The sequence below is a fragment of the Columba livia genome, chromosome 2, assembly GCF_036013475.1.
Source record: "Columba livia isolate bColLiv1 breed racing homer chromosome 2, bColLiv1.pat.W.v2, whole genome shotgun sequence".
Lineage (NCBI taxonomy): Eukaryota > Metazoa > Chordata > Aves > Columbiformes > Columbidae > Columba > Columba livia.
Window position 1 is genome coordinate 54,759,325 of NC_088603.1, and position 12,553 is coordinate 54,771,877.

The following is a 12,553-nucleotide window of genomic DNA, read 5'->3' on the forward strand; positions in this document are numbered from 1 at the left end:
AACTTTCAATGAATGGCTACTCTTCACTTACATTTTCTGTGGAGAACATGTAAAGGGAAAACTATTGAAAAACTAGTCTGGGTTTATATCTTCAGCTCCTACAATGAACATCTTTGATGCCAAGTGCCTCACGTGAGTGGCGATTGTGAACCATTTCTGGAGCACAGATAGAAACAAGCAGGCTTCTAGGTTGGAGCTGATCTGACTATGAGTTATAGGTATTATAACCAACTTTTCTTCCAAACCAATACCCCATCCCTCCAGAAATCTTAATAGGCTTTTGAGAGCCTCCATTTAAAGCTGGCTGCATAAAATGATCCTTTGATGAAAAGGGATTGAAACAAGGGTTAAAGTAGACATTGAAAGGTTATTGTAGAGGGCACATTGTTCATACAATCCTCCTTTAATATGTGTGGTGTGCACCTGCGATAAGATGATTCATTAGATAAGGCCTCACTTTGACAAGCTCCATCGTTCAACCCTCGGGGTAGTGATGGAACAATTCTGCACCCACCCAGTAAATATAACAAGGTCAGCATTTTTTTCCTGGGACTTGTATGGTGATAGTGAAGCTCAGGATGCATCTTTGTTGATGTGTTATGTTAAAAAAAGAAAAAAAAAAAAAAGTGCTCCTATAAAGTGTTGCCTTTTATTTTTTAATGGGCCAAAAAAAAGTTTCACCACTGTTCCAAGTAAATAACATGGTGATAGAAAATTACTAGGAAAAACCTGCTCTTCATTTTTTTTCCCATTAGAAACACTAATAGTTGACACTAAACTTTAGATTCACATATCATCTAAGCTGCATCATTTCAATAAATGTTTACCAGAGCCCAAAATCCACATAAGGACTGCGGATATCACTGTACGCCCAATTTCTATCATGTAGAATAATGACATTCAAATTACTCAGTTACTACATCCAGCCATAACTTACATGAACAGATTTGTGGAAGTGACTTTATGTGAAACAAGTAGCTGTGTCAATTTTAGTCCTAGTAAATGCAATAAAGAATGACAGTGGCCACAATCTGAAAGCTACTTAAGTACCTTGCATCAGTGGAATTATATATATATATATATATATGGATTCATCTCTTTCTGCATCATATTAAGACTGAAACTGAAATATTTCGCAACAAATAAACAGCTCCCAAGTGCAGATAACACACAATCTCTCTCTCAGTCACACAATAAATATTGTTCAAGTTTTTGTTTGGAAAATTTTCTGTAAAGCAAATTTTCTCCCAAATTTGCATTATACACTGGCAGATTCATTGCAAATTGTTTAACTTAGTTAATCAGCAAATGAATAAGCCACCCAGTTAAATCCATTCCAGATACACCATTACAATTTCAGTTGTGTTCCTTTATTTAAAACATTTAAAACATGTAATACCTTTTTAAAATGAAGTAATACAGAAATGCTACAATTTGAAAAAAAAAGTATGGTTTTGTTAGAACCATAGCACTTTAATGTAGCTGTCTGTTATTAGGCATATTTAAGTGGATGAAGACATCTGGTATGTTTGTTAAGAATCACAAGTTTCTTTTAAAATACTGTATTATTGCGCTATTGTGATCTTTTCAAAAGACTGAATCAAAATAAAACAAACCGTAAGCCTTTTCTGGCTTGAAAACATTTTCCAATAGCTCCTAACTTCCTCCTGGTTCTCAGACTTTCCATTTCTTACCTTGTCTGGCAAATCAATATTTATTTATCTTCAATATGTGCACTTTTAAATTGCTGTCATACAAGCGGAACTCATTTTTGTCCCAAGATCAGCCTGCCATCAGAATTCACTGTTTGTTCCATCTTCCACTCACCTGTCCTTGTGCATTAGTGACGAGTTGACCTGTGACCCCCTGAAGACTGGAGAGGGCATTGCCAAAGGCCTGTGAGCTTGCTATCGAGCCCATAGCTGCTGCGGCGGCAGCCGCTGCTGCTTGACTTGCTAGCGGATTGTTCACCAGCTGAAAAAACAAAAAAAGAAAGAAAATATCACTGTAAAACCCCCAATAAACACAGAAACATGGAGTGGTAACTGGGTAATGTGAAAGTGAGAGGTTTTGAGAGGTTCTTATTTCTGAGGCTTTGGTGTCTCTTTGACAATGAATGGTTTTAAAAAGCTAGAGGAAATTCCATGTTAACACTGAAGAATAAAACTCTCTTTTTTACCCTTTACTAGTTTTTTTTCGTAGTTATGCTTGATATGTTTCTTTATGTTCAATGTGCTAATGCTGCAGGTGTAGCAGCCTAATCCTGCTGTAAACGGCCATCACTGAAAGATTTGCATTTGATTTTAACAGAATATTTACTTGCGGATACTGAGAACAGAGATCATGTTACCAATAACACCAGAAATCAGAAAAACCTGCAGATCCTTTTAATTTATATAATTAAAGAATTGGTCTTAACATCTAGATAAATCACCGCAGAGGACTCAACCCTGTGATTAAGTTCAGTAGAAATTGACTAAAAATTCAAAATTCATTTGCGAGATATGAACCTAAGCAACTTACTGCTTCTCAACTGTGAATGATTAATTGCAGGATTCATAAATTTTCTGGAAGGGAGTTGCACTGCCCACTTCAGTCAGTCCTACCTGGCTGCTCCACATAAAGCAGTCATGGCTTTCACCTTAGGAGACTACAGGAATCCCACAGAGGAACATTCCCACCAACACATGGGTTTCTCAAACATAAAAAATGTGTGTTCCTTTGTTAGAATCAAATGTCCTTTCGGAGCTGGCTTGTTCACTGGATTAATCTGAAGTTTATATTTTGTCATCCTTTTCTGAGAATGGACAAACTTTGAACCAAGCACGCAGGGATGACAGTAAATAAATATATATATACATATATATATACATACACATATATATATATAAAACCTTTTGAGAACCATCATTACTGGGGCAGCTGTCCTGAGAACAATCAAACAAACTGAATTCAACAGGAAGAAAATATATTTTAGACTGGGTTTGCCCCCTAAGAATCACTACACTGTAGCAGAGCTTGCAAAATGCATATTAGCAGGGTAAAGTAACCAGAAGTTTGAGGGAGAAAAAAGGACAGCAAAGAATTTTTTCGTAGGCTGAGGTGAAAATGCTGAAGCTATCTCAGAAAAGCTCTATGTTTGAGCTGAAATTAGTGGGAGTTCAAAGCCCTTAGATGATGAGTAAATTATCAATCCTGTAGAAATGGGGAGTCACAGACACCAGTAAAGGCTGTAAGCCACAGACAGGCTCTGCTTCAAAATAGGTTATAAAAAATTAATCAGTGATTAGTAGATGTTTTAAGCATGTTACAGATATGAGTAGTGTGTATGTTATAGATGTTTAGAAGCCCATCAGTAGAAGATGTCAGATATGGTTATAATCTATGCTTATAAGAAACCTACTTGTCTGTTGGACACTGCGAAATCTACAACAATTGATTGGTCATACATTAAAACATCTATTAATCATTCATTAGCCCTTCATGAAGTATTTATAAATGAAACCTTGATATAAAATGTTGCCTAAAGGGGTGCCTTGGGCACATCCAATCCCTCTAGAAATTGTGAAGTAAATAAGTAAATAAAGATTAGTAGCAACGCTGGACAGAAAATATGACATCGTTGGGGGAAATATTTTGATTTGGAAAAAATTGTTATTATGAATCTCCAAAACCAGTCCATGGTATTCCATGGCAAGAAAATCAAGCAGGAATAAAACACAAAGGGGGAAACTGAAATGACTGCTTGATTAGCAGTCCTGACGAGCTCTGAAGAGAGAGGAGACGGGCACAATGACCAAGGCGAAGCTTGGTTCCTGCATGCAGAGTGCAAGCAATTCCACCAACCGCCCAAGGTGCGAGCCCAAATGTAGTTGCATATGCTCCTCAGCACATTGGTGGTGGTGTCTGAGCATGGCAGTATAATGCCAGATAGGAGTATAGATAAAATTGTCAGTTTTCTGCTCAAAACAGTGACATTTCTTGATTGTCCAGATCAGAAGATGGTAAACCCTTCCTTCCTCTGCAGCACTTCATGGGCATTGCTGGGACTTGGAGTAATTCCCTTGTAGCTGTAAATACTTGGAGATGAAAGGGGCAGCAGCAGAAGTGTAAGACTTTCAGAGAAGACCTACAATCTTATTAGGAACCTACAAATTACTGCACCTATGATTATACAGCATCTGACTGCAGTCATAACAGATAATCTTTCCACAGTTACCTGACATCAGCTGATAAACCATACCAGCTGCTGTAGTTTATGACTTTAGTTGTGTGTAGGAACAGTTACTTGAAGAGCATAAGTAAACTCGTGAATCTAGAAACTACAAAGGGTTAAAACTGTTTAAAAATCAGACTATCACCTCCTAGAATCTCCTTTCCATTTTTCTTGCTCCAGTTTTCAAAAACTGTACATTTTCAAATACAACAATAAAATTTAATTACAACAAACCCTGGAGACACTCAGGATTGCTTTTAGTTGCATCACAGAGATAAGCTACTTATTAAAAATGATAGCAGAGGCTCTGATATGCATAGGTACCCTGGGTAGTACCATGTTCCAGGAAAAATCACAGTGAATGGGCCAACTTGCAGGGTAAGAGACTTCCAATTGCATATAAAAACATCCCTATCTATTCAATAAGTTTGATTAAAAATGAGAAGATGCATTTTCCTTTGAGCTCTTTGGGAAACTGTTGACTACAAGTTACACTCCGTTAAACTGACCCCTTTTATATTGTGTGCGAACTGGGGATGGAGAAATACACCTCATTTCATTACGTCTGGACACCAAGGTAACTTATAACACATTATATCTTGTTTTTATTTTAAAAATAAAATCTCTCACTTGAGAGGTTTATGCCATTTCTCAGTACAGGTTTGTATCCCTCAGAACACTTATTGGAAATATTAGAAATATATTATTAAAGATTCCACAAATGCCTCTTCCAATTTTGTTTCTGTATTTAAATAATGTTTCAATTTGGAAGGCTGAGAAATTCGGAGCTGTCAATTCCAGTGCCCAAATTTCTGCTCCCACACAAACCAGCAGTTGCAAGAGCAGGTAATAGCAATCTTAGTTTAAAGTGACAGGTCAGCCCTCTCAAGGATACCTCCGCTAATGGCATGATTATATGGGGAAGCAAACTTTATGAGGAAGAATCTTGTAATAACTGAGTAGCTTCACTACATTTTTCTGACTTCCCGAAGCTGAACTTTCAAGGGAAAAGCATATGAAAGTTCTTCTGCTCTAACTCAGTGTAAAGTAGGACCCATTCCACTGCCACAACTAGAACTCACACAAATGAAACTAACCTGTAAAACGATAGGGGATGAAAGAGGCACTGCTTACAAGATCCTAAAACTGTGACATGTGAAGTGAGAGTTTCTAGGGTTGAGAAACAGACTTCAAAAAGAACAATTTCAAGAAAAGTGTGGTAGAGTCAATCCTGCAGGCAGCTTGAGAGTCACAAATACTGTTTTCTTCTGGAAGAAAACCCTCTTTTTGTTTGTTTGTTTGTTGGTTTGTTTGGTTTGTTTTTTCCCCCCCAAAGGTCACTAACTGATTAAGCATTCACTTATTGCTGAATACAAGATCGGATTTGATGGCCTATATACTAATTTTACGTTTCTCTGTAAAATGCATATCCTGCTGAACTTTCATCCCCCTGGTCTGGAAATCAAAGAGCCAGTTTTACTTATTACAATATCACCCATTCAACAAACAAAAAGAAAAACCTAAATTATTTGACTAATGAAAAGCCAAGACACTTTGGGATGCCAAAGGATCATATGAAAAAATGGGCCTATAACATGAAAGGTAAGGTCAATTTATGTCGTGGCAGTTTAAGAATAAAGTTAGATCTTGTGTGTTTCCTAATGGACTTTAGGGAGAGGCTACGAGTCAACACAAGCTATCTGAATGCATCAACAGAGAATGGAGGGATGTATCGTGTAGTAAAAGCCAGCATAACTTCATTTTACAAAATAGTAGTGGTGTTTTTCAGGAAGACTGCTAAAACAAAACAACACAACACATTTCTGGATATCTCCTAGAGATTAAATTAGTGTAGAAAAGCAGTATATTTGATTAGGGACCGACATATCCTCAGTCTCTTATGTACTCAGAAAATCCTTTCTGTAGGGAGCATCACACTACTAGATCAGCTACCAATCAGCTACTGAGAGGATTTGCCTAAATGGGTGCATTTCAATGGAAAACAGATAAATCCTTGGATTTAAATAAATCTAAATGTTGAGAAGAATCCAGCAATGGATCTCAATCAGAAACATATGACATTTTTATTTTCTCTCTGGACTATGTGAAAATGATCACAGAAGTGAAATTTTCATTAGCATGGCATTTGCTTTTATAGGAACTTTTAACTGAGAATCTATGTGAACTTTATCTGTGTTTAGATTATGAGAGAACTGCATGTTCCGGTTCCAGGCTTTATTCCAGTTTTTTCGCAATTACTCGTGAGACAGGTTCTGGGTAGTGATCACTTGGTCTTAAGGGAAAAAAGACTGTTTCAAACAGAGCACAGGCTTCTGAGGATATTCTGGTACCTTCTTTATTACTGTGACCAGCATTATAATCTGTACCGGGTGTAGATGGCAAGGTTTTGGTAGCAGGGGAGCTGCAGAGAAAGAGGCATGGCGGGGGGAAAGAGTGAACACACAGAGGGAACACCAAGAGCAGAGAAAGGAGGAGCAGATGCCTCACAGCAGAGCAGGTACCACCACAGTAGCCCTTGGAGGATGCCACAGTGGGGCAGGTGGATATTTCCTGATGAGAACTGTGATCTGTGGAGAGAACGTGCAAGAGCAGGGGAAAAGTGTGAAGAGGAAGGAGCAGCAGAACCCCCCCATTGCCCCCTGCACCATTGGAGGTGAGTAGAGGAGTCCGAAGTGAAAGAGTGAAGTTAGGTCTGGGAGAGGGGGAAGGAAAGTTATTTTAATGTTTCTCTTTTTGTTTCTCGCTGTCTATTTTAATTGGCAATAAATGAATTATCCCCAAGTTGAGTCTGTTTTGCCTGTGACAGTGATGGGTAAGCAGTCTCTCTATCTTGACCCATGAGCTTTGTCACCCTATTTTCTCTCCTATGCCACTAAGGCAATGAATGAGTGGATGGGCGGGCATTTGGCTGTTGGCCAAAGCGAACCCACCACACCATCCCATTCCAGTAACTGTAGATTATATAAAACAAACAGCAATATGCAAGTATCTTCAATACCTTGATGACAGAGAAGCAGAGTATTCCAACCTAGAAACCCATATGCCTGGTTTATAAACATGAACAGATTGATGCAGAAGTACAGTTTCCCTAGAAGTCCCTCGTAGCTCTTCTGGCAAACCCTTTATAATATTTTATCCATGCTTATATTCTTAATTGTCTTCAATGTGCACATATATGTTGTACCAATTGATAGGTCCCGGACCTACATTAAATCTCAAAGTCCCTGAAGGAATTTTTAAAAAGACACTAGAAAGACTGCTTCAACTTAATCCTGGGAAAGCATCTAGATACCACAGTGATGAGTGCCAAATAAATGTTTGTAATAATCAACGTTATGAAAACCATTTAGCATTTCTGTAGACTTTTCCAGCCAAATTTTTCAATTACGGGTGCCTGAGCTCTGTTGGTTTATTTTATTTTTGGGGTCTTAAGCAAAAATAAGTCAAATTTTCAAGAAACCTGTGAATATGCAAATACCAAGAAAGCCAAGAGAGGTAACACAAAGGTAACACAAAGCAAAAGAAGTTAATTATATCCAAAGAGATACTGTAATAAAATATTTTTTGATCCCTGTATGTTTTAGCTATCAGTTAAAGACTTTATTTATATATTTATTTTGACCCTCCCCTGCCTTCTTTTTAGTTTATGTAACAGGATAATTACAACGTTTAACTTTTATAAATGAACAACACGGTAAAATGTCTAATAAAATGGTTGTCACAGAGACTAATCATGCATAACTCTTTGAAAACACACCCCAGCAGGCAAATGTTTGAAGCAAATCCCAAATTACGAAAAAAAAACCCCAAACCTGTCAACATTTGTTATTTTTACCGTGCTAGGATATGATCAACCTACAAACTATACAATGTAGTTACAATATCCAGACCCATCCAATCATGATGCCTGGAGATTTCAAAACTGCACAGGTCTACATTTGCAAATAGCTCTAGATGGCAAGAGTTCCAAATAGGCTGCTTAGACAGACATTTCAGTATATGCACATATATCACATATTTATGTGCAGAATACAGTGTAGAGACAAGGATACTAGAATATCTGAAAGCACTGACTTGCCAGAGACACTTAAAATATCTGGTTCTCACAGATACTTAATCTGCTCATTATATACATTTGTTGTGGTTGAGCTATTTGCTGTCTAAATCTATGCTGAATTTTCTATCAAGAGTAAGTACTGATAGTGGTATCACTGATGTGACATGACTTGATTCAATGCAAAGCGACGCGACCTGAGGTGATGGGAAGCACGCAGTGCTCATGTGCGCCTTGATATGACATGGAACGAGGAGGATGCACAAAATTTCTCACAATGTCTTCGTAAACAAGGTGCTGCTGGTCAAATTGGAACCAGTCTAAAAAACTACAATGACAATTTACAAAATAAAAAGGGCATATTTTTAATAGAGCCATGGCAAAGTAAATAAAGAGCAGACATTGTTCCCGTGTCTCTAGGACAAAACTACTGGAGACATGAATAATGAAGAACACAGTAGGGCACAGGCAAGGAGTGAGTGGAAACCACCCTAGCCATTTTCATTTCTGCTCTGTTAACGACAGATAGAAAAGAGAGGAAACGAAACCAGAGGAAAGGGATCCTGTTTGGGTCTAATCCTACACAATAAACTAAATAGAAGGCGTCGACATGTCTGAGGCTGGGTTTTATATGTTTACCAAAGGGAAGAGCAAATGTATTTAAATATAAAAAAACTACAAAGAATAGCTGGCTGGCTCCTTTGGCAGCAGGACAGTACTTACAGACTACCCACAGACTCTAGTCCTGTGGGTTCCCAGCTGTCCACATTTATAACTTACAAGTATGAAGTGTTCCACATCCATACAAGCTGGCACACACTGTTCCAAATTTTAATTAAACAGAGCTATCTTGGTTTCGTCTGGTTAGTTACCTTTATGTTTATGCCGTCTTTAAAATACCTACAGCTGTTTAGTTGATGCATGATGTAAACGTATTGTAAACCTACTACTTCATCTGATTAAATTTTACATTGCTACTAATCATAAATTGTATTGGCACCCATAAGAGAGGAAAAAGTACTGAAGAAATTATCTGAACTCTTTAATTTTCTGAAGTAGTTCCCATGTGTGGCAAGAATGAAAGCAAAGAGCATCTTCTAAACTTGCTGAAAGGGGCTGCAACTCAGCTCATTTCAGGTTGATTAGTTCCTCGGTTCCTGTGTTTGTCTATTTTAGAATGATTTATCTGGCTTCTGAAAGATGCTTTCCCCACAAGAAAAATGGTTACTTCAGGGCTCCCTTGCTGCTAAAAAAATGAACTCTTATCAAAAGGAAATTGCCATCTGTCTTCTTGGATAAGAGCCCAGCACTTGGGTCTCAGTGATCTAGTCTCTGTAGAAAGTGTGTCAACCATGAGACATACCAAATTAATCTCTTTAATCTAAAACATATATTTGCCTTTAATTTGAATGTGCGAATGGCACATGCTCCTGTAAATATGATTATTTGCATATATAAATGTTAAAAATGTAATGTGAGGTCACACAATGATAATATGACACTTTATGTTGAATATTTGAGAGAATATTTCTGAAACTGTCTTGTTTTACAGTACAATATGCAATATTAGTATACATGCCTGGAACTGTTTATTCAAATATTCATATTAAAAAATTGGACTTTTAGGTACAGACCTTCTCTTTTGCCCTTTGAAGAATAAATCCTACTTAATACTTAGGGATACATTGCTTACTGAGAACAAAAATGAGACTTCTTTAAAAATTCTAAGACAGCTGTTCAGCGAAGTTCATAATTTTTGAAGCTAGAAATACATCTGGATACTTTTGTTTATAACATCTGTAATGTAATAGTGTCACCAAACAGGTCTGCTTCCATGTAAGCTAAGTTCTTTCACTGAAGTCTCATTGACTTGAATGTGAACAAGATCAGATCTAGAACTGGAACTATGCGAAATATTTTCCTTTTCACTACTTTCATCACCAAACCTGACTTTACTAGATGCACTGATCTGATTCAAAGTTGAAGAATGACACAGATGACTCCTGACTGCAATGAAAAGATTCCTGCAAAGACAGAGGTCAGTCCAAACCCCAAATCTGATTCTGAATCCAGGTATCTAGAAAGCTGGAAGAATTTAATCCTCTGTGGTTACATCAGTTCACCCAAAAGTCAAAATTACATAAACACCATAATTGATGCCATGTGTTTGAGAAGTTCTCTGTTTTCTAGGTTTCATGGAGAATATGAGATATTAAATCGGTGGAGACACTGATTTTTAGACATCAGTGTTTCACTGAAATCTCAGAATACAAAGTGAGATTTGAGAAGTATGAATAAAGTTGAAGGAAGCATTTAGTTCGAAAACCTTGAGGTCAAAACCAAAAATTTAAATAAAATAAATATAAGGGGTGAGTAATAGCCACTAAAACAAGAAACCTGAGTGAAAGTCTGTGTGAGGGGAGAAGGCATGAAAAAAAGGATGCTGGGGGGCCCTAAGCAGGATACTGTTTGCATTTTCCTTGGGGCACTATTCTACCATGTTAGTACAGTTCTGAGTGCCCGGTGATGGTCTGGGAATGTGACTTTGTTCAATGGTTTGCTATCTGTGCTACTCCTTTTCTAAACACAGAGCAATGAAGACTTACGAGCCCGAACTCCCCCTCCTTGCACCATCACTGTGTGAGCATATTGCATCTCAGATGGTAGCAACGTCCTGTCACATTCACCTTTGGAAGGCTTAATCTGACTGTAAACATATAAGAACCCACTAGCTAACACAGGACTGATACAACACTTTAAAGCCACTGTTTATACGTACATACACCCACTATTCTTTTTTTCACCAGATGTTCTGCTCGGTACGTAAAGCTACATATAAACTGTTAACAATTGTGTATTTAACATGCCAAAAATTGTGCCCTCAATGCAGCTCCAACAGAATAGGAAAGGCAGAAGGGTTAACAGTGTAATTCAGCCACATACAAAACATTTCCTCAGAGAACCCTCTCCCCATCCAGGCACTTCCACCTCATTTGGTATCAGCAAGAAACTTGCTCCCAAAATGAGCTGCAAGTCCTGCCCCAGAAGCAGCACTGCCAGAGCCCCCTTGCACACGCTGCGTGGAGCTGGGTTGTGCTCAGCATCAGCTCAGTGATTCCAGGTTTAATTTTGTTCGTGTTCTTCTGAGAGGTGTACAGAACACTCACCAGTTATTTTAAATTTACCGATTGCCTTGAGAGCTTTACTTATGTATTTTATATATATATATCTCCATATATATACCTTTTGTTTGGTTGGTGGTTTTTTTTTCATAATCCACCCATATCCCACCTTTCCTGTGACTGTTCCCCAGGGGTTTTTTAGGGGTGGGTATCAATTTTTTTTGCCCTGACAGACCCTCCTCCTGGTTTTAGTTATTCGATTCTTTTTCTCTGATCTCTCAGCTCCAGTCTCAGCCACTTTGCTCAAGTCACCCTGGATCTGGTCACAATAGGTTTTCCATATGAGAGTTCACACAGAGCTGCAAAAGCAGCAGTAAATCTACTGTGTCTGTAATGCTGCCATATTAATTCCTAATCAATTTCAAAGCTGTATTTGAAACTCATATTTTTCACCTCAGGAAAATCAAAATAACGTCAAGTTGCCAACAGCAAATGAAACTTGGAAATATAATTAAAAACATATAGGCTAGGAATGTATTGTTTCTGAGGTGTTTGCAATTGCCACTGTGCTAGGCACTATAAATTGATGGCAAGAGGGTATATGAAACTGAGATCCTCTTATAACAAAAGCATAGCTCCATATTGCTTGAGGTAACAGAAGAACTGCTGTTAGCTGAATGTGAGTGATGACTGCAAGTATAAACTGAAGAATTTTTTTTTTTGCTGCAAGGATCAATTCCAAATTGGTTGAAATCTGAGGCTGAGATCCTGCAAAGACTGCTTAAAGTTAACCTGCATGCCAGTCCTAATGCAGTCCTGGGTATACTCAAGAGTTTGTGTCAGTGTGTTCTTGCGACTGTGATTTTTCTGCTTCACAGATAAATATGGGTCGGACTTGTACTCACGTTATACATATCATTACATAAAATAACATGGAAATATTAATTTATCCCTATGCTGATATGACTGTATTTTAAACAAAGTCATGGCAAGGTTTAGTGCCTATCATCCTCTTTTTTGTGTGGAGGCAGAATGTGAGAAATAATGCCTGTGTTATTATCCAGTATCTCCTCCTGGCTGAATGCATAGCCTGGAGAAAGTCTAATTATCATTTACAATAAATAATTTCCTCCATATTTA

The 12,553-nt window shown here is 37.8% G+C and overlaps 1 protein-coding gene across 3 annotated transcripts in view; it reads right to left on the bottom strand.

Annotated features, from left to right (window-relative positions):
- The window catches only part of POU6F2 (POU class 6 homeobox 2), a 305,926-nt gene that overhangs the window by 55,707 nt on the left and 237,666 nt on the right, over positions 1-12,553 (bottom strand). For all 3 annotated transcript variants that reach the window (XM_021291174.2, XM_065052010.1, XM_065052011.1), the window contains exon 6: positions 1,828-1,974. In XM_021291174.2, the coding sequence (XP_021146849.2) occupies positions 1,828-1,974 (147 nt within the window). The remainder of the gene's footprint in view (positions 1-1,827; positions 1,975-12,553) is intronic.